The sequence below is a fragment of the Moschus berezovskii genome, chromosome 12, assembly GCF_049115385.1.
Source record: "Moschus berezovskii isolate FMDL1 chromosome 12, NW_MosBer_1.0, whole genome shotgun sequence".
Classification (NCBI taxonomy): Eukaryota; Metazoa; Chordata; class Mammalia; order Artiodactyla; family Moschidae; genus Moschus; species Moschus berezovskii.
In genome coordinates this window covers 62,273,469-62,296,448 of record NC_142471.1, presented here as the reverse complement: position 1 = coordinate 62,296,448, position 22,980 = coordinate 62,273,469, and the positions used below count along the sequence as shown (strand labels likewise).

Sequence of the window (22,980 nt, the reverse complement as noted above, 5' to 3'; positions counted from 1 at the left end):
ACTACTAAAGCCAATCAATGAATACAGTGAAGTTTCAGGATATAAAATCAACACACAGAAATCCCTTGCATTCCTATACACTGATAATGAGAAAATAGAAATAGAAATTAAGGAAACTATTCCATTCACTGTTGCAACAAAAAGAATTAAATACTTAGGAATATATCTACCTAAGGAAACAAAAGACTTTTACATAGAAAACTATAAAACACTAGTGAAAGTAATCAAAGAGGACCCTAATAGATGGAAAAATATACGGTGTTTGTGGATTGGAAGAATAAATGTTGTGAAAATGAGTATACTACCCAAAGTAATTTATACATTCAATGCAATCCCTATCAAGATACCAACGATATTTTTCACAGAACTAGAACAAATAATCTCACAATTTGTATGGAAATACAAAAAACCTCGAATAGCCAAACAATCTTGAAGAAGAAAAATGGAACTGGGGGAATTAACCTGCCGGACTTCAGGCTCTACTACAAAGCCACAGTAATCAAGACAGTATGGTACTGGCATAAAGACAGAAATATAGATCAATGGAACAAAATAGAAAGCCCAGAGATAAATCCAGGCACCTATGGACACCTTATCTTTGACAAAGGAGGCAAGAATATAAAATGGAGAAAAGACAGTCTCTTTAACAAGTGGTGCTGGGAAAACTGGTCAGCCACTTGTAAAAGAATGAAACTAGAACACTTCCTAACACCATACACCAAAATAAACTCAAAATGGATTAGAGAGCTAAATGTAAGACCAGATTCTATACAACTCCTAGAGGAGAACGTAGGCAAAACACTCTCTGACATAAATCACAGCAGGATCCTCCAAGACCCACCTCCCAGAATATTGGAAATAAAAGCAAAAATAAACAAATGGGACCTAATTAAAATCAAAAGCTTCTGCACAGCAAAGGAAACTATAAGCAACGTGAAAAGACAGCTTTCACAATGGGAGAAAATAATAGCAAATGAAGCAACTGATAAAGGATTAATTTCCAAAATATACAAGCAGCTCCTGCAACTCAATTCCAGAAAAATAAATGACCCAATCAAAAAATGGGCCAAAGAACTAAACAGACATTTCTCCAAAGAAGACATAAAGATGGCTAACAAACACATGAAAAAATGCTCAACATCCCTCATAATCAGATAAATGCAAATCAAAACCACAATGAGATACCATTACACACCATCAGAATGGCTGCTATCCAAAAGTCTGCATGCAATAAATGCTGGAGAGGGTGTGGAGAAAAGGGAACCCTCTTACACTGTTGGTGGGAATGCAAACTAGTACAGCCACTATGGAGAACAGTGTGGAGATTCCTCAAAAAACTGAAAATAGAACTGCCATACGACCCAGCAATCACACTCCTGGGCATACACACCAAGGAAACCAGAATGGAAAGAGACACATGTACTCCAACGTTCACTGCAGCACTGTTTATAATAGCCAGGACATGGAAGCAACCTAGATGTCCAATTGCAGATGAATGGATAAGAAAGCTTTGCTACATATACACAATGGAGTATTTTTTATGCCATCAAAAAGAATGCATTTGAATCAGTTCTAATGAGGCAGATGAAATTGGAGCCTATTACACAGAGTGAAGTAAACCAGAGAGAAAACATCAATGCAGTATACTAACGCATATATATGGAATTTAGAAAGATGGTAACCTTAACCCTTTATACGAGACAGCAAAAGAGACATACGTGTATAGAACAGTCTTTGGGACTCTGTGGGAGAGGGTGAAGGTGGGATGATTTGGGAGAATGGCATTAAAGCATGTGTATTATCATATGTGAAATGAATCACCAGTCCAGGTTTGACGCATGATACAGGATGTTTGGGGCTGGTGCACAGGGATGACCTGGAGGGTGGATATGGGGAAGAGGGAGGTGGGAGGGGGGTTCAAGAAAGGGAACACATGTACACCCGGGGCGGATTTGTGTCAATATATGGCAAAACCAACCAATATATTAATGTAAGGTAATTTGCCTCCAATAAAATAAAATAAAGTAAAATAAAAGAAAAGAAAATTCCCTGTAGAACATGTAAAACAAAAAGTATCAATTCTTCAGTGCTTAGCCTTCTTTATGGTTCACCTCTCACATCCAAACATGACTACTAGAAAACCATAGCTTTGACTATATGGACAAACCATAACTCTGTCTGCAAAGTGATATCTCTGCTTTTTGATATGCTGTCTAGATTTGTCATAGCTTTTCTTCCAAGGAGGAAACATCTTTTAATTTAATGGCTGCAGTTACTGTCCACAGTAATTTTGGAACCCAAGAAAATAAATCTGTCACTGCTTCCACTTTTTTCCTTCTATTTGCCATGAAATAATGGGACCAGATGCCATGATCTTAGTTTTTTGAATGCTGATTTAAGTCAGCTTTTTCACTCTCCTCTCTCACCCTCCTCAAGGGGTCCTTTAGTTCCTCTTTGCTTTCTGCCATTAGATTGATATCATCTGTATATCTGAGGTTTTTGATATTGCTGCTGGTAATCTTGATGCCAGCTTGTGATTCATTCAGCCCAGTATTTCATATGATGTACTCTGCACATAAGTTAAGATATACTCTGCATATAAGCAGGGTGACAATATACAACCTTGTTTTACTCCTTTCCCAATTTTGAACCTGTCAGTTCTTCCATATCCAGTTCTAACTGTCGCTTCTTTACCCGCATACAGGTTTCACAAGAGGCAGGTAAGGTGGTCTGGTACTCCCATCACTTTAATAATTTGTCACAGTTTGTTGTGATCCATACTGTAAAAGGATGTAGTATAGTCAATGAAGCAGAAGTAGATCTTTTTCTGGAATTCCCTTGCTTTCTCCTAGAAGAGGATGAGATGGTTGGATGGCATCACCGACTCAATGGGCAAGAGTTTGAATAAATCTAGGAGTTGGTGATGGACAGGGAGGCCTGGCATGCTGCAGTCCATGGGGCTGCAAAGAGTCAGACATGACTGAGCGACTGAACTGAACCGAACTTGTTTCTCTATGATCTAATGAATGTTGGCAATTTGATCTCTGGTTCCTCTGCCTTTTCTAAACCCAGCTTTTACATCTGGAAGGTCTCGATTCATGTACTGCTGAAGCCTATCTTAAAAGATCTTGAGCATAACCTTACTAGCATGTGAAATATTTTAATTTAATCCTTTTATGTATAGCTGTCTAGTTTTCCTCACACAACTTATTGAAGAAATTGCCTTTTCCCCACTGTATATTTTTGTGTCCTTTTTCATGTATTCATTTTTCATGTAAGTGTGGATTATTTTCTGGGCTCTATGTTCTGGTCCATGGACCTGTGTCTGTTTTTGTGCCAGTTCAATTCTGTTTTGGTTACTAAAACTCTGTACTATAGTCTGACATCAGGGAGTATGATACTTTTGGTTCTGTTCTTTCTTTGGATATCTTTGTCTACTCGAGATATTTTGTGTTTCCATACAAATTTTAGAATTACTTGTTGTAGCACTTTGAAAATTACACTGGTATTTTGATAGGATTTGCTTTGAATCTGTTGATTTCCTTTGGCAATATGGAATATGTTCATTTTAACAATATTAATTTTCCCTGTCCATGAGCATGTTATGTCTTTCAGCACCTTATAGTTTTCTGAGTACATGTCTTTTACTTCCTTGGTTAATTAGATTTATTGCTTGGAATTTTATTCTCTTTTATGTGATGATAAGTGGGATTGTTTTAATAATTTCTCTGATAGTTTGTTCTTATTGTTTAGAAGTGGAACAGATTTTTGTATGTTAATTTTTTTATCCTACAACTTTTCCAAATTCACTGATGAGCTCTAGCTAGATTTTTGTTGGTATCTTTAGAATTTTGGACAGCAAGGAGATGCAACAAGTCCATCCTAAAGGAAATCAGTCCTGAGTATTCATTGGAAGGACTGATGCTGAAGCTGAAACTTTAATATTTTGGCCACCTGATGCGAAGAACTGACTCATTGGAAAAGCCCCTGATGCTGGGAAAGATTGAAGGCGGGAGGAGAAGGGGACGACAGAGGATGAGATGGTTAGATGGCATCATCAACTCAATGGATATGAGTTTAAGTAAACTCCAGGAGTTGGTGATGGACAGAGAGGCCTGGCGTGCTGCAATCCATGGGATTGCAGAGTTGGACATGACTGAGTGACTGAACTAAACTTAGAATTTTGTAAGCAAAGTATTGTATCATCTTCAAATAAGACAGTTTTTCTTCATTCTTTTCAATTCCTTTTATTTCTCTTTCTTTAATTGCTATGGCTTTGATTTCCAGTATGATATTTTGAGTAAAAGTGGCAAGAGTGGGCATCCTTATCTTGTTCTTGATTTTAGAGAAAATGTTTTCAGTTTTTCACTGTCAAGTATGGTGATGTTAGCTGTGGACTTATTATATGTGTGATTTTAAAAATTACGTTGAAATATGTTGCCTCTATATCTACTTTGTAGAGAATTTTTAATCTTAAATGGATATTGAGTTTTATAAAAAAGTTTTCTACATCTATTATCATATGATTTTTATTTTTTCACTTGTTAGTATGGTATATCTCATTGATTTATTTGAGAATATTGACCCATACTTGCATCCCTGGGATAAATCCCACTTGTCCATGATGTATGACTCCCAGACATGATTTTAGATGGTATATAGCTAAAGGTTGCCAGAATGGAGTGAGATCATTGAGATCATTGTTGCAATTGTCAAAAGTAGGAATTCCCTTTCCATGTTGTGACCTATGTGTCCTTTATAGCACTAATTTTTGGTGAATTCTAATGGCAATGAAATTGCTTTAATTTTTAAAAACTGCATAGTCACAGAGTGACAACCCCAAAATTTTCCTGAAAGAATAATACATTGATTTGAAATCAAGGAAATAACCAAGTATCAAGAAATTTCAGTTTCTGTTGTATTTGCTCAGTGAATGAATTACTAGTCTATAGATCTTTAAATCTTGAAGGAATTATCTGAAATCTGACTTCTCTGGGAAAGGTATGTGACCAGTGCCCCTAGAAGCTCCTCCTTCTGTGTATCAGACTCTGGTTTTGAAGAGATTGTGTCAACACCCCAGCTCATACACTTGTTAACTCACAGCCTTGGTCAAATTTTAAAAATCTCTCTGAGCTTTAATTTCTATTTCTTTAAAATGTGAGTAATAATTATTATGCACAAATATTAATACCTGAGCTTAACAAGTTACTGAATGCCTATTTTCAGTACCAGGTGTGTCAGATGCTGGGAATTTTCAAACTGAAAGAAAGTGAAAATTTTAGTCACTCAGTCATGTCTGACTCTTTGCAACCCCATGGACTGTAGCCTGCCAGCCAGGCTCCTCTGTCCATGGAATTCTCCAAGCAAGAATACTGTAGTGGGTAGCTCTTTCCTTCTCCAGGGGATCTTCCCAACCTAGGGATTGAACCCAGGTCTGCCACATTGCGGTCAGGTTCTTTAACTATCCGAGCAGTGAATTAAAGAAAAAAAAAAGGTCAGCAGTACAGAATTTACAGTCTAGATGGTAGGCATGTATTTATGAAACAGTTATGCAAATAAGTGCATGATTGCAAACCATGTAATAGGAACACAGTAGAAAAAGGTGATGTAGTTTAAAGGATTACAGGTGAGAGACACAGTCAGTAAGGGTTCTCTGTGGAAGGGAAATTGGAGCTAAGAAAAATAATTAGCTCTGAAAAATAATTAGACATTAACTGGATAAAATACAGGTAAATGTTTGTTCCATTTTTTTTTTCAGTCTGGAGCAGACTTAGTTATTGGAATGTTTAAAAGAGGACCTATTGTTTGTCACCCAGAGAGTAGGTAAAAGCATGTTGTGAGATGAGATTAGGCAGATAAGCAGAGACCAGAGTAGATCTTATAGGGATTTTAAGAATATTGGTCTTTAGCGTAAGAGCAATATGATATTCTTTAAGATTTGTTTTGTGAAATGAGTTGCTGTATGGAGAATGGATTATAATGTGGCAAAAAGATTCAAACATTGGACGAGTTGGAAGACTGAAAGTCTATATCACGTAGTACACTAAATAAGCTGCTATGACAGAAAGACCACAATAATGCAGTGACTTAAGGAAGACAGTTTATTTCTGCCTTCCACATAGAAGGCATAGAGTTAAGTGCTGCTGGGCTGCCTCTCCTCCACGAGGTCTTTCAGAGAACCAGATCTTCTCAGTCTTGTAGTTTGCCATCCTGTGCTCTGGGGCTGTTCTCATTTGCAGTCACGGAGGGGTCATCTCTATGCTGTCATTTCAACCTATGGATAGGAGGAGAAATGAAAGATGTGTTGTTACCCATTTATGCTAGTGTAGAATTTGTGCATATCCCTTCTGCTTATCTCAGTTCGTGGAAACTTACTTACATCATCACACTGGGAAGATGGAAAATGTCTATGGCTCTGTCCTTATGTATTTTGAATGCTTAGAGGTCTCTGGTGCTAAAGATGTTAGGAATGGACGGTGAGGGGTTGATTATTAATCTGCATGTGTGAGAGATTGAGCACCTTCCCTTAAACAGAAGAAACATATCATTTATTGCCACTATAAAAAGGAAGGAGCAATTACAGGTTTGGCAGAAAAAAGCTTAATAGAATAATACTAATAAAATTCATACTTTGGCTTTTGTCACATAGCAGTAGCTGAATAAAGAATAACTATTGATGGTGATGATAATAATAACAGTATTCTTAATAATATAGTAATTACCCTTGTAGTAAAGTGATGTCATATCAAATTACTGGTTCTAGAAATTGAAACCTTTTACAATTTGTGAATCTTAAGAAGATTAAAAATATTTCCCACATTATCTACATTTTCCTACATTATCTACATTTTCAGTTTTGTAATGCTCACTGTTCTTGCATCTCCTTTTCCTTTTCCAGCTAGCAGAAGATTATGGTCCTGTGTTCACTTTGTATTTTGGCATGAAGCCCACTGTGGTGTTGCATGGATATGAAGCAGTGAAGCAAATCCTGATTGATCAGAGTGAGGAATTTTCTGGCAGAGGCAGTTTACCAGTGGCAGACAACATCAACAAGGGATTAGGTATGCTTTTATTTGAGGACTGTGTGGGAATTGTAGGTTGGAAAGATTCAAATAAGCTAAGGAATCGAGAAATTATAGGTAATACAGAAGTTTATGAAAGCATCATAAATGAACAGTTTTCTATGGATCATTAATCCATATTTAAAATTATGAAGATGACACAGTCTGAATGAAACATTAAGTGCAGTGAAAGCAAATCTTCTAGTCACTAATGTTCTATTAAAAAATTATGGCCAGGTAAGATAATGAGAAAGAGACAGAGAGAAAAAGAAGGGAGGAAAATGACAATAAATTATCCTATTTACTGAATATTTTGCTTTCTGGCCTGAATCATGGTTGCTAAGAGACTAATTTTGGAAGCTTGCATAATATATACACGGAACCAACAAAGGTTTGGAATATGTAAATTGCATTCAATTTTCTATTCTTAGAAAAAAAAGCACAATAATTTTTTTAATCCAATAGAATATAATACAAAGCATAAAGCACAAATGTGCTCTGAAAGGAGGGTCTCACAGCCGTGAGGCTGTGAGAAGGGGTGGCAGGCACCCGCAGGCTAGAACACGGGGAAGACATCCATATTTCATGGACGAGATTAGCAAATAGAAGGAAAATATCAAAATGGGAAGAGCTATGGCCATGTCCCTTACTTGAGGAATAGATTTTCATGAGCTTCCTTTCAATACACAAGTGCTGTTTATCCCTGTCCTAAGAACTGACTCTTTTGTTGTTTTGCCTACAGTTCATTTTCAGTGCACAAATCAATCCTGAAAACTTAACCTATAACTTGGACCCTGTGGATTGTTAACTGTGTTATCAAACAGCAAGTATTTTGCCTCTGTGATTTTCAGCATTCTCATAAGTAAAATGGAGACATAACACTTGGTTCTTAGGGGTGTTCTGAATTTTGCAGGAGCTAATGGATAAAGAAGAGTGTACATAATATGTAAAACCAAGAGTCTTAACAGTAAGATATAAGCTGGTTTAAGAGAGGAGGAGCAGGTGATGAAGGGCCCGATAGGAATTCCTGAGGCTGTCACTACTATATTTAATCCCTGCTTAGGTGTCCTTGTCATTTCCTGGTTTAAAGACCCTCAGCTAGAATTCATGGCAGTGGATTATTCTTCTCTGTTTTTGGTTTTCGTTCTGATAGGAATTGTTTTCAGCAATGGAGAAACATGGAAGCAAACTCGACGTTTCTCCCTCATGGTTTTGAGGAATATGGGGATGGGGAAGAGGACTATTGAGCACAGAATTCAAGAGGAAGCCTTATGTTTGGTGGAAGCATTAAAAAAAACCAATGGTGGGTATTTCTTTATGTAATTAAGAGTAACTGCTTGGGCAGGCTAAATGATATTACATGTAGACTACAGAGTGATAATGGCTCAAATACAACAGAAGTTTACTTTCTGTTCACATGACAGTAGTAGGAGGTGAAGTGGTTGGCATAATGGCTGGTTTCCAGGGCCTTTGATCTCTTCAGCACATGGTTGCCTTCCAGTGGCTCCCAGAGTTCAGCTCTTTGAATGGTAGTGGGGGTGAAGGAAAGAATAAAGAAAAGTGCAATACTGTTTTTAACAGGTGAGGTATGGCAGGCACACAAAAATTCTTTCATATTCCATGGGCTGTAACTCAGTCACAAGAGTTGGGAAATGTGGTTATCTGTAAGAGGAGCTGGGACATGTGCTTTTATGTGTGCACAGGAAGAAGAAGCAAGTGTGAATTTTGGCAATCTGCTAGTAACTTGGTGAAAATTGTTTAAAAGATTAAGTTCTCAGGTAGCTTCTTGAGAAGTATTGCAAATTTTTTGCAACACATGTATGTTATGTCATTATGCAGTATACCTTAAACTTGTTCATTCTTGTCTATCTGTGATATCTTAATGAAACTGAAACAAAATTAATGGTTCAGGTATAGATTTTGCACCAAGTCCTTCTCTGTGCATAAGGCTGTATTATAGCTCCCCATGGGAGTGAACGGAGGGAGCTGCAGCAGCACACATCTGCTCAGTGTACACCTGTGTGGATGCCCATGCAGGACCGAAGAGGGGATAGGAGAGAAAGGGGTGAGTAGGAGACTTGACAGGGAAGGAGCAAGATCAGAATCATAAGACATATGTGGTTTTTAACTTCAATATTTCATTTTTAAAGAACATTATTAACTTACTAATGCTATATTCTAAGTTGTGACTCGGTATTGGGGTTTTTTACCACTGATATATAGTAATCCAGATAGATTTCTCCCCCTAATTTTTTGCTGCTACTGATATAAATAATGCAATAATTATAGATATATGCATGATTCTGGTTTCTTCTTTTGAGTGTTTCTCAAGTAGAGTGTCAATGAACATCATGTGGACATTTGGTACATATTATCTGGGAATGGGTGGGAGATTTGGCAGAAGCAGTGATAAGAACACAAGGTTCATCTGAATAGATGTTCTCTATCCTTATGTTAAAATTTAACATATTAAATAAATATGTTTGCATGTTATTTTATCAAGAACATTATTAATAGTATAGTAGTCTATTATTTTGCAAGTACCATAGTTTATTTTTTTCCTATTTGGAACCAGTCTGTTGTTCCATGTCCAGTTCTAACTGTTGCTTCCTGACCTGCATACAGGTTTCTCAAGAGGCAGGTCAGGTGGTCTGGGATTCCCATCTCTTTCAGAATGTTCCACAGTTTATTGTGATCCACACGCTGGGAAAGGTTGGGGGCGGGAGGAGAAGGGGACGACGGAGAAGGAGATGGCTGGATGGCATCACCGACTCTGTGGACATGAGTTTGAGTGTACTCCGGGAGTTGGTGATAGACAGGGAGGCCTGGCGTGCTGTGATTCATGGGGTCGCGGAGAGTCGGACACGACTGAGTGACTAAACTGAACTGAACTGATAGTTTATTTAACCAAACTTTATTTATTTGTCCAGATAGACTTTTTTCAATACTTTGTTGCTAATACTATAAAAAACCTATTAATCATTGAATATTTCTGATTACTTTCTAGAATAAAATTTCTGAAATGGAATTAGTAAATCAATGAATACTGAAATTTGATACACATACTTGTAAGTGGTTTTGTCCACCTGATTTGTATTTCAAGGAGAAATTATTGTTAGCTGATTCAGTTTTCTCATAATTAATATGGCCTTCTCTCAACTTCCTCACTGATAACCACCCAGACTCTGCTTGATTCCACCTAACTATGGAGACCTCATACCTGTGAGGTAGCCCAGTTTGACTGCAGAGTTCCAAAGAATACCAAGAAGAGATAAGAAAGTGTTCCTTAGTGAGTAATGCAAAGAAATAGGGGAAAAAATAGAGTGGGAAAGACTAGAGATCTCTTCAAGAAAGTTAGAGATACCAACGGAACATTTCATGCAAAGATGAGCATAATAAAACAGAAATGGTATAGACCTAACAGAAGCAGAAGATATTAAGAAGAGGTGGCAACAATACACAGAACTACACAAAAAAGATCTTCATGACCCAGATAATCACAATGGTGTTATCACTCACCTAGAGCCAGACATCCTGGGATGCAAAGTCAAGTGGGCCTTAGGAAGAATCACTATGAACAAAGCTAGTGGAGGTGAAAGTGCTGCACTCAATATGCCAGTATATTTGGAAAACTCAGCAGTGGCCTCAGGACTGGAAAAGGTCAATTTTCATTCCCATCCCAAAGAAAGGCAATGCCGCACAATTGCACTCATCCATCTCACACTCTAGCTTTGTTTGTAGTGATGCTTCCTAAGGCCCACTTGACTTCACATTCCAGGATGTCTAGCTCTAGGTAAGTGTGTACGAACAAAGCTAGTAGAGGTGATGGAATTCTAGTTGAGCTACTTCAAATCCTGAAACATGATGCTGTGAAAGTGCTGCACTCAACATGTCAGCAAATTTGGAAAACTCAGCAGTGGCCACAGGACTGGAAAAGTTTTAATTTCCAATCCCAAAGCAAGGTAATGCCAAAGAGTGCTCAAACTACCACACAATTGCAATCTTCTCACACATTAGTAAAGCAATGACCAAAATTCTCTAAGACAGGCCTCAGCAATATGTGAACCATGAACTTCCAGATGTTCAAGCTGGTTTTAGAAAAGGCAGAGGAACCAGAGATCAAATTGCCAACATTTGCGGGATCATGGAAAAAGCAAGAGAGTTCCAGAAAAACATCTATTTCTGCTTTATTGACTATGCCAAAGCCTTTGACTGTGCGGATCACAAGAAACTGTGAAAAATTCTGAAAAAGATGGGAATCCCAGACCACCTGACCTGCCTCTTGAGAAACCTGTATGCAGGTCAGGAAGCAACAGTCAGAACTGGACATGAAACAACAGACTGGTTCCAAATAGGAAAAGGAGTACGTCAAGGCTGTATATTGTCACCCTGCTTATTTAACTTCTATGCAGAGTACATCATGAGGAACGCTGGGCTGGAAGAAGCACAAGCTGGAATCAAGATTGCTGGGAGAAATATCAATAACCTCAGATATGCAGATGACACCACCCTTATGGCAGAAAGTGAAGAAGAACTAAAGAGCTTCTTGATGAAAGTGAAAGAGGAGAGTGAAAAAGTTGGCTTAAAGCTCAACATTCAGAAAACTAAGATCATGGCATCTGGTCCCATCACTTCATGGCATATAGATAGGGAAATAGTGGAAACAGTGGCAGGCTTTATTTTCTGAGGCTCCAAAATCACTGCAGATGGTGATTGCAGCCATGAAATAAAAAGACGCTTACTCCTTGGAAGGAAAGTTATGAGCAACCTAGACAGCATATTAAAAAGCAGAGACATTACTTTGCCAACTAAGGTCTGTCTAGTCAAGGCTATGGTTTTTCCAGTGGTCATGTATGGATGTGAGAGTTGGAATATGAAGAAAGCTGAGCGCCAAAGAATTGATGCTTTTGAACTGTGGTGCTGGAGAAGACTCTTGAGAGTCCCTTGGACTGCAAGGAGATCCAACCAGTTCATCCTAAAGGAGATCAGTCCTGGGTGTTCATTGGTAGGACTGATGTTGAAGCTGAAACTCTAATACTTTGGCCACCTCATGTGAAGAGCTGACTCATTTGAGAAGACCCTGATGCTGGGAAAGATTGAAGGCAGGAGGAGAAGGGGACGACAGAGGATGAGATGGTAGGATGGCATCACCGACTCAATGGACATGGATTTGGTTAGACTCTGGGAGTTGGTGATGGACATTGAGGCCTGGTGTGCTGCGGTTCATGGGATTGCAGAGTCGGGCATGACTGAGCGACTGAACTGAACTGAACACATGCTAGCAAAGTAATGCTCAAAATTCTCCAAGCCAGGCTTCAACAGCCTGTGAACTGTGAATTTCCAGATGTTCAGTCTGGATTTAGAAAAGGGAGAGGAAATTGCCAGAGATCAAATTGCCAAAATCCGTTGGATCATCAAAAAACTGAGAGAGTTCCAGAAAAATATCTACTTCTGCTTTATTGACTATGCCAAAGACTTTGACTGTGTGCATCACAACAAACTCTGGGAAATTTTGAAATAGATGGGAATACAAGACCACCTGACCTGCCTCCTGAGAAATCAGGAGGCAGGTCAGGAAGCAACAGTTAGAATGGGACATGGAACAACAGTCTGGTTCCAAATGGGAAAAGGAGTACATTGAGACTGTGTATTGTCACCCTGCTTATTTAACTTACTTGCAGAGTACATCATACGAAATGCTGGGCTGGATGAAGCCCAAGCTGGAGTCAAGATTTCCAGGAAAATGTCAATAACCTCAAATATACAGATGCTGCTGCTGATAAGTCACTTCAGTCGTGTCTGACTCTGTGTGATGCCCTAGACGGCAGCCCACTAGGCTCCCCTGTCCCTGGGATTCTCCAGGCAAGAGCACTGGAGTAGGCTGCCATTTCCTTCGCCAATGCATGAAAGAGAAAAGTGAAAGTGAATTCACTTAGTTGTGTCCAACTCTTCGTGACCCCATGGACCGTAGCCCACCAGGCTCCTCCATCCATGGGATTCTCCAGGCAAGAATACTGGGTTGGGTTGCCATTTCCTTCTCCACAAATACACAGATGACACCACCCTTATACCAGAAAGTGAAGAAGAACTAAAGAGCCTCTTGATGAAAGTGAAAGAGGAGAGTGAAAAAGGCAGGATGGACCTCCCATTGAAAATTTAGTTTAGCTGTTGAGATTGATAGTGATACACACATCTCAATAGGATATGAAAAGGTCTGTTACACACATAATGAGGCTTTCTGTGGAGGGCAGGTGGCTAGAAATCAGATCCAAAAATGGCTTGAGAGAGCAGAGGAAGGATGCAGGCTTGAGATTTTTATGGTCTCTAGGGAAGGAAAGTTATGACCAACCTTGATAGTATATTTAAAAGCAGAGACATTACTTTGCCAACCAAGGTCCGTCTAGTCAAGGCAATGGTTTTTCCCGTGGTCATGTATGGATGTGAGAGTTGGACTGTGAAGAAGGCTGATCGCCGAAGAATCGATGCTTTTGAACTGTGGTGTTGGAGAAGACTCTTGAGAGTCCCTTATACTGCAAGGAGATCCAACCAGTCCATTCTAGAGGAGATCAATCCTGGATGTTCATTGGAGGGACTGATGCTAAAGCTGAAACTGCAATACTTTGGCCACCTCATGCGACGAGTTGACTCACTGGAAAAGACTCTGATGCTGGGAAAGGTTGGGGGCGGGAGGAGAAGGGGACGACGGAGAATGAGATGGCTGGATGGCATCACCGACTCGATGGACATGAGTTTGAGTGAACTCCGGGAGTTGGTGATGGACAGGGAGGCCTGGCGTGCTGTGATTCATGGGGTCGCGGAGAGTCGGACACGACTGAGCGACTGAACTGAACTGAACTGAACTGAGGGATGGATTGGGGATGAAGGTTCTTGGTGAAAAACCAGAACTTATATGCTTTAAATTTTGTTCCTGTTGCAAGGAAGTATCACTTGAGCTTTCTTTAAAGTCACCTAGTCCAGCTTTCTTCCATGACTTCAGGTCCTATTTAGATCACCTGGTATCTTACTCTTGAATTTAACCCATTTATAGTTATTAGGTTCAGAGAAGCAATGGCAAGCCACTCCAGTACTCTTGCCTAGAAAATCCCATGGATGGAGGAGCCTGGTAGGCTGCAGTCCGTGGGATCGCTAAGGGTCAGACACGACTGAGTGACTTCACTTTCACTTTTCACTTTCACACATTGGAGAAGGAAATGGCAACCCACTCCAGTGTTCTTGCCTGGAGAATCCCAGGGACGGGGGAGCCTGGTGGGCTTCCATCTAAGGGGTCACACAGAGTCGGACAAGACTGAAGTGACTCAGCAGCAGCAGCAGCAGCAGCAGCAGCAGTCCAGATGTCAGTAGAAGAAGAAAAGACGAGGCTTACAAATTGTCATCAAACAGGAATAAAGCTAGTCATATTCTTTATTTTGGTTGGGAAGACTGTTTTTAATACTATAACATATTTTTTAAATATCTTAATGTAACTCCAATTTCTGTCACTGTTCTTTTCTTCTACAGAAAAAGCACACTAAAATTTTTTTCTTTTTTAAAAAAATTATTTGTTTTTAATTGAAGGGTAATTGCTTCACAATATTGTGTTGGTTTCTGCCATACATCAACATGAATCAGTCATAGGTATACATATGTCCCCTCCCTCTTGAACCTCCCTTCTACCTCCCATGCCTTTCTACTCCTCTAGGTTGTCACCCTGGCTTGAGGTCCCTGATTCATACAGCAAATTCCCTTTGGTATCTATTTTACATATGTTAGTGTATATGTTTCCATGCTACTCTCTCCATTCATCCCACTTTCTCCTCCCTTCCACACACCTGTGTCCATAAGTCTGTTCTCTATGTCTGCATCTCCATTTCTATCCTACAAATAGTTTCATCAGTACTGTCTTTCTAGATACCATATATATGAGTTAATATACAATAGCTGCTTTTCTCTTTCTGACTTATTTCACTCTGTGTAACAGGCTCTAGGTTTGTCCACCTCATTAGAACTGACTCAAATGCATTCCTTTTAATGTCTGAGTAATATTCATTGTATATATGTACCACAGCTTCTTTATCCATTCATCTGTTGATGGACATCTAGGTTGCTTTCATATCCCAGCTATTGCAAATATTGCTTCAGTGAACATTGGAGTACATGTGTCTTTTTCAATTTTGGTTTCCCCAGGGTCATGCCTAGTAGTGGGATTGATGGGTCATATGGAATTTTTATTCCTAGTTTTTAAAGGAATCTCCATACTGTCTTCCATAGAGTCTTTGCTGCTGCTGCTGCTGCTAAGTCACTTCAGTCGTGTCCAACTCTGTGTGACCCCATAGACGGAAGCCCACCAGGCTCCCCTGTCCCTGGGATTCTCCAGGCAAGAACACTGGAGTGGGTTGCCATTTCCTTCTCCAATGTGTGAAAGTGGAAAGTGAAAAGTGAAAGTGAAGTCGCACGTGTCCGACCCTTAGTGACCCCACGGACTGCAGCCTACCAGGCTCCTCCATCCATGGGATTTTCTAGGCAATAGTACTGGAGTGGCTTGCCATTGCCTTCTCCGCCATAGAGTCTTTATCAGTTTACGTTCCTACCAACTGTGTAGGAGTGTTCGCTTTTCTCCACATCCTGTCCAGTATTTATTGTTTGTGGATTTTTTGATGATGACCATTCTGACCAGTCCAATTTTTTCAACTGCATTTTTGAAATATTATTTCAATTCTCCCTAGTCTCTTGATTTTCTTATGATATTGCTGTTTCCTGTAGGTGTGATGAAGAAGTATCGACAGTGAGGGCTAAATCTGGCAACATTAAAGACATTTTACAATAACCTTTTTCTTGTGAATTACTTTGTGGCTGTTATTTGGAGAATGACATAAATAGGAGAACACTTGGAGGGAAAATAAATAAATCACACAGGATTAGATAATTTTGCTTGGGAAAACACAATAAATTTTATTCTAGGCATGTTGAATAGTGATGATTGTATATCTAGGTTGTTCTTATAATTAAAAAAAAATCTTGGAAGTCAACCCTTCTTACTTACTTTAAACAGTAAATGTAAGATTTATACTAGAATATTTTCTAACACTTATATTGACTTTTTAGGATTGCCTTGTGATCCTACTTTGCTTCTGAGCTGTGCTCCCTGCAATGTGATCTGCTCCATTATTTTCCGGAATCGTTTTGAGTACAGTGATGAGAAATTACTAACCTTGATAAAATATTTTAATGAAAATGCAGTGATTGCAAGCACCCCCTGGATAGAGGTAAGGTCAAGATTCTCTTTAATTGGGAAACAATTTTCTAGCTAATTGATTGCTCATCCTTCCACATCCCTTTTTGTTCTATCAAAATGGATAATGTTAATCAAACTATCACCTATAACTGATTACTGAGTTATCAATTCAATTTGGCTAATGAATTGAGTTGTAAAATGTGAAATATAGTAATATAAAGAAAAATATAATATTGTCGTGTATCAATTATAGCAAAATCTTTTTTTCAGAAATCTTTTTAACCCCCTGATTTATATATCTATAGATAAAGAGAGTGGTATATAAAATATGATTTTTATGATAGTACATGTGAGGAAAAGTTAATAACATATGTGGTACATCTTTTGTAACTAAAATTCTATGTGGAATGTAAGGTTATGATGTTTTCCATTTGGGAAGGACCATAGAGGACAAATACTCTATTCCTCATTTTTTGGAACATGAAAATTCACCCGGAGATATTAAACATATTTTCCAAAGTAGCCTAACCAAGAAAAAGAATGAACTACACTTAGAAGCTAGATTTCTCAATTCTCTAGCTAGTTTGATACAAGCTACCAGCCTTAATAAATTTCTTCAGTGTCTAGCAAAGGTATTAGGTCATGAAGGTACTATATAAAAAGGAGCCAATAACCTTTAGTATCAGAAATAGCCAGGTGAATAAGGGCAGCGTGTATATATCTCAGGGCTTTCTGGGTGGTACTAGTAGTAAAAAAGGCATCTGCCAATGTAGGAGGTGTAAGAGACACAGGTTCCATTCCCTGAGTGAGGAAGATCTCCTGGAAGAGGGCATGGAAACCCACTCCAGTATTCTTGCCTGGGAAATCACATGGACAGAGGAGCCTGGTGGGCTACAGTCCATAGGGTCACAAAAAGTTGAACATGACTGAAGAGATTTAACACGTATATCTCTCAGGGTTTAAAATGCCTAAATAAAAATAAGCTACATAATTTAGGCATTAACTTAATATTTCTGGTGAGTTTCTGTTCAGTTCAGTCACTCAGTCATGTCCAACTCTTTGCGACCCCATGAATCACAGCACGCCAGGCCTCCCTGTCCATCACCAACTCCCGGAGTACACTCAACCTCACGTCCATCGAGTTGGTGATGCCATCCAGCCATCTCATTCTCTGTCATCCCTGTCTCCTCTCACCCCCAATCCCTCCTAGCATCAGAGTCTTTTCCAGTGAGTCAACTCGTCGCATGAGGTGGCCAAAGTATTGGAGTTTCAGCTTTAGCATCAGTCCTTCCAATGAACACCCAGGATTGATCTCCTTTAGAATGGACTGGTTGGATCTCCTTGCAGTACAAGGGACTCTCAAGAGTCTTCTCCAGCACCATAGTTCAAAAGCATCAGTTCTTTGGTGCTCAGCTTTCTTCACAGTCCAACTCTCACATCCATACATGACCACGGGAAAAACCATAGCCTTGACTAGACGGACCTTTGTTGGCAAAGTAATGTCTCTGCTTTTTAATATGCTATCTAGGTTGGTCATAACTTTCCTTCCAAGAAGTAAGCGTCTTTTAATTTCCTGGCTGCAATCAGCATCTGCAGTGATTTTGGAGCCCCAAAAATAAAATAAAGTCTGACACTGTTTCCACTGTTTCCCCATCTATTTCCCATGAAGTGATGGGACCAGATGCCATGATCTTCGTTTTCTGAATGTTGAGCTTCAAGCCAACCTTTTCACTCTCCTCTTTCACTTTCATCAAGAGGCCTTTGAGTTCCTCTTCACTTTCTGCCATAAGGGTAGTGTCATCTGCATATCTGAGGTTATTGATATTTTCCCCAGCAATCTTGATTCCAGCTTGTGCTTCTTCCAGTCCAGCGTTCCTCATGATGTACTCTGCATAGAAGTTAGATAAACAGGGTGACAATATACAACCTTGACATACTCCTTTTCCTATTTGGAACCAGTCTGTTGTTCCATGTCCAGTTCTAACTGTTGCTTCCTGACCTGCATACAGGTTTCTCAAGAGGCAGGTCAGGTGGTCTGGGATTCCCATCTCTTTCAGAATGTTCCACAGTTTATTGTGATCCACACAGTCAAGGGCTTTGGCATAGTCAATGAAGCAGAAATAGATGTTTTTCTGGAACTCTCTTGCTTTCTCCATGATCCAGCGGATGTTGGCAATTTGATCTCTGGTGCCTCTGCCTTTTCCAAAACCAGCTTGTACATCTGGGAGTTCACGGTTCACATATTGTTGAAGCCTGGCTTGGAGAATTTTGAGCATGACTTTACTAGCGTGTGAGATGATTGCAATTGTGCGGTAGTTTGAGCATTCTTTGGCATTGCCTTTCTTTGGGATTGGAATGAAGACTGACCTTTTCCAGTCCTGTGGCCACTGCTGAGTTTTCCAAATTTGCTGGCATACTGAGTGCAGCACTTTCACAGCATCATCTTTCAGGATTTGAAATAGCTCAATTGGAATTCCATCACCTCCACTATCTGTGTTCATAGTGATGCTCTCTAAGGCCCACTTGACTTCACATTCCAAGATGTCTGGTTCCAGGTGAGTGATCACGCCATCGTGATTGTCTTCATCGTGAAGATCTTTTTGTACAGTTCTTCTGTGTATTCTTGCCACCTCTTAATATCTTCTGCTTCTGTTAGGTCCATACCATTTCTGTCCTTTATCCATCCCACCTTTGCATGCAATGTTCCCTTGATATCTCTAATTTTCTTGAAAAGCTCTCTTGTTTTTCCTATTCTGTTGTTTTCCTGGTGAGTTTATTCATTATTAAAAAATGGTGTGAATATTAATAGACATAAGGGAATTGTTGATCATAATATAATAATGGTATGAGAGTTTAACACACCATTTACACCAATGAAGAAATCATGCAGATCTAAATTTAATAAGGAAAAATTGGTGTTAAGCAACGCATTAAATCAGATTTATACGAACATTCCATCCAAATGCAGTCAAATACACATTCTCTTCAAGTGTACATGAAACATTCTCCAGGATAGATTGTGTTATGTCACAAAACAAATTAATTATGTCAATAAGTTCAAGACATTGAAATCATATGAAGCATCTCTTCTAACCACAACTGTGTGAAACTAGAAATCAATCACAAGAAAAAAATAACTGGAAAATATACAAACATGTGGGGATTGGATAATAGGTCAATAAAGAAATAAAAGAGGAAATGAAAATATTTTGAGATAATTGAAAATGGGAATAGAACATTTAAAAATCTTTGTGACAAACAAAAACAGTTCTAAGAGGGAGTTTTGTAGCAAACAGTCCTACCACCCGAGGAAACTAAAAAAAATCTCAAAAAAACAATCTGACCTTACACATAAAATAACTAGAAAAAGAAGAACAAACAATGCCCAAAGTTAGTAGAAGGAAGGAAATAATGAAAGTCAGAGATCAAACAAATGAAATATTAACTACAGACAATAGAAAAAAATCAATGAAACTAAAAGCTGGTTCTTGAAAAGATAAACAAAAATGATAAACCTTAGCCAGACTCATCAAGATAAAAAGAGAGACAATCCAAATAGATAAAAATCAGTAATGAAAGAGAAAAGCGTTACAACTGATATCACAACACTTCAAAGGATCATGATCACCACTATGAACAATTACATACCAGTGAACTGGATACCTAGAAAAAAAGTGTGCATTCACAGAAACACATAACATACCAAGACTAAATCAGGAAGAAACAGAAAATCTAATCAGACTGATCATCAGTAATCAAATTGAATTAATCATCAAAACAGCCCCATCATTGAAAATATAAGACCAGATAGCCTCACAGGTGAATTCTATGAAAAATTTAGAGATGTTAATACATATCTTTCTCAAACTTTTGCAAAAATATTGAAGAGAAAAGAACACTTCCTCAAAAATTCTCAATAAAATATTTGCAAACAGAATTGACCGATACATTAAAAGGGTCATAAACCAAACGATTGTGAAGTGAAAGTCATTGAGTTGCATTTGACTCTTTGCAATCCCCATGGACTATACAGTCCATGGAATTTCCCAGGCTAGAATACCAGAGTGGGTAGCCATTCCCTTCTCCAGAGGATCTTCCCAACCCAGGGATCAAACCCAGGTCTCCTGCATTGCAGGTGGGTTCTTTACCATCTGAGCTATCAGGAAAGCCCAAACCATGATTAACTTAAATTTATCCCAACGATGCAAGAGTGGTTCCATATCTGCAAATCATTCAATCTGATACATTAAATTAACAAAATGAAGAAAAATTTTATGATCGCAAACTATGTTAAAAAAGACTTTAAAAAAAGTCAACATCCATTTATGGCAAAAGCTCTTCATGAGTGAGTATTGAAGGAATACACCTCAAAATGTAATAAAGGCCATAATGACAAGCCCATAGCTAACATCATACTCAACAGTGAAAATCTGAAAACATTTTTTAAGATTAACAAAAAGACAAGAACGTCAGTGGAACAAAATGGTTACCTACTAAATGGGAAAAGAGATTTCCAAACAATATACCTGACAAGGGATTAATTTAAAAAATTCATATGGAGCACATGCAATTCAAAATCAAAAACAAAAGAGCAAACTCAAAATAAATTAAAGTGTCTAGAGGACTTGAATAAACATTTTTCCAAAGAGGATAGATATATAGATGTCCAATAAGCATATGAAAATATACTCAACATCACAAGTCATCAGGGAAATGCAGATCAAAACCACAATGAGATATCGCCTCATACCAGTCAGAATAGCTTTTGTCAAAAAGAAATAACAAGTTTGGGGAGAATGTGGAGAAAAGGGAACCCTCATAAACTGTTGGTGGGAATGTAAATTGGTGCAGGCACTATGGGAAAACAATATGCAAGCTCGTCAAAAAATTAAAAATAGAACTAATGACAATTCAGCAATTCCAGTCCTGGGTATTTATCCAAAAGAAATAAAAACACTGTCTACGGCCATACCATCCTGAATGCGCCTGATCTCGTCTGATCTCGGAAGCTAAGTAGGGTCGGGCCTGGTTAGTACTTGGATGGGAGAAATAAAAATACTAATTTGAAAATGTGTATGTACCCCTATGTTCACTGTACCTTTGTTTACAATAGTCAAGATATAGAAACAACCTTACTATCTATCAAAGAAAGAGTGGATAAGGAAAATATGGTTTGTATATATACAATGGAAATTTATTCAGCCATATAACAGATTGAATAATGCTGTTTATGACAGTATGGATGGGCCTAGAAGATATTATGCTAAAGGGAAAATGTAAGGCAAAGAAAGACAAATACCATATGATTTACTTCATGTTTGGAATTTAAAAATGAAAACAAACAAAACAAAACAGAGACTCATAGACCCAGAGAATAAACTAGTTGTCACTTGAGGGGAGGGAATGTGGGCATGAATGAAATAGATTAAGAAGCTGAACCTCTGGTTATAAAATAAAGTCACAGGGATATAATATACAGCACAAGGAATAGTCAATAACATTTCAATAGCTGTATGATGACAGAGGGCTCCTAAACTAACCATGGTGAAAACTTTGTAATGTATATAAATGTCAAATCACAATTTTGTACACCTGAAACTAATAAATATTGCACATCAACTATACTTTCATAGAAACTATAACACAAAGGGTTTGATCCCTGCACACTTTTTAGGTGACTTTCTGTAGACACGTGTGTAGGGTAAACTGGAGTGAACACTGGGTTCTACCTCTATCACTAGTTTTGCATCTTAAACTGGTTGACTAACCTTTCTGAATCTCAGTATCCACATTTGGAAAGATGGTAGTATGATCCTGAATTTCTTTAGAGAGCTATGGTTAGAAATGAATTTGAATGGTTTTGAAATTTGTTGGTAACCTGTGCACGCTGTTACTCCAGCCAATTTATCAGTTCCTTCTCAATTTCAAATGTATTTTAGTGCAAGATGCATGTCTTATTCATCTTAATCTACTCATTTTATAGCAATGTGTTTAATCCATAATATGGGCTGGTAAAAGGCTGCTGAATAAATTAATGAATGATTCTTTCATCTTTCAGCTCTTCAATGCTTTCCCGTCTTTACTACGTTATTTCCCAGGAAGTCATAATACAATATTTAAAAACATGACTGAGCAAAGAAAGTTTATTTTGGAGAAAATAAAGAAACACCAAGAATCCCTGGACCTCAATAACCCTCAAGATTTTATTGATTACTTTCTGATTAAAATGGAAAAGGTAAAATGGAACCCAGATTTGCTACTTCATCTTTGTGGGTGGAGTGATGTGACACATGGAATAGCTTTGTTCTTCTCAGTGAAATTGGTTTACTAGAACAAATGTTCCTTCTTAAAGATGTGTTCACTGCTTGCACATACAAGAATGAATATTGCTTGTGCAAACCATACTGGATGTCTCGAGAGATTTATAAATTGTCACTGAAAATTATTTGGAAGTTTTTATATTTACCATGTTAAAGCTGGTTCTTTATTTGGGGATAGGTTGAATCACTAACACACAGACAAATAGGCACATTCAAGATTATTGATAGGCAGCATATTCTTTTTCATCATATAATTTCCATGAATGGATGATGTAACAAATGAGAGAAACCAGGAATTGGTGGGAATCAAGAAAGGCTTACTGTTGGAAAGATAGTAGGAAACAGCTGAGGTAGGTTTTGAGAAAAC

At 38.4% G+C, this 22,980-nt stretch overlaps 1 protein-coding gene across 3 annotated transcripts in view; it reads left to right on the top strand.

Annotated features, from left to right (window-relative positions):
* The window catches only part of LOC129555969 (cytochrome P450 2C21-like), a 44,699-nt gene that overhangs the window by 3,794 nt on the left and 17,925 nt on the right, over nt 1-22,980 (top strand). Inside the window, exons 2-5 of one of the 3 annotated variants that reach the window (XM_055425931.2) lie at nt 6,899-7,061; nt 8,215-8,364; nt 16,164-16,324; nt 22,352-22,528. In XM_055425931.2, coding sequence (XP_055281906.2) covers nt 6,899-7,061; nt 8,215-8,364; nt 16,164-16,324; nt 22,352-22,528 — 651 coding nt within the window. The remainder of the gene's footprint in view (nt 1-6,898; nt 7,062-8,214; nt 8,365-16,163; nt 16,325-22,351; nt 22,529-22,980) is intronic. The other 2 variants (XM_088842152.1, XM_088842153.1) reach the window with 2 other exon arrangements.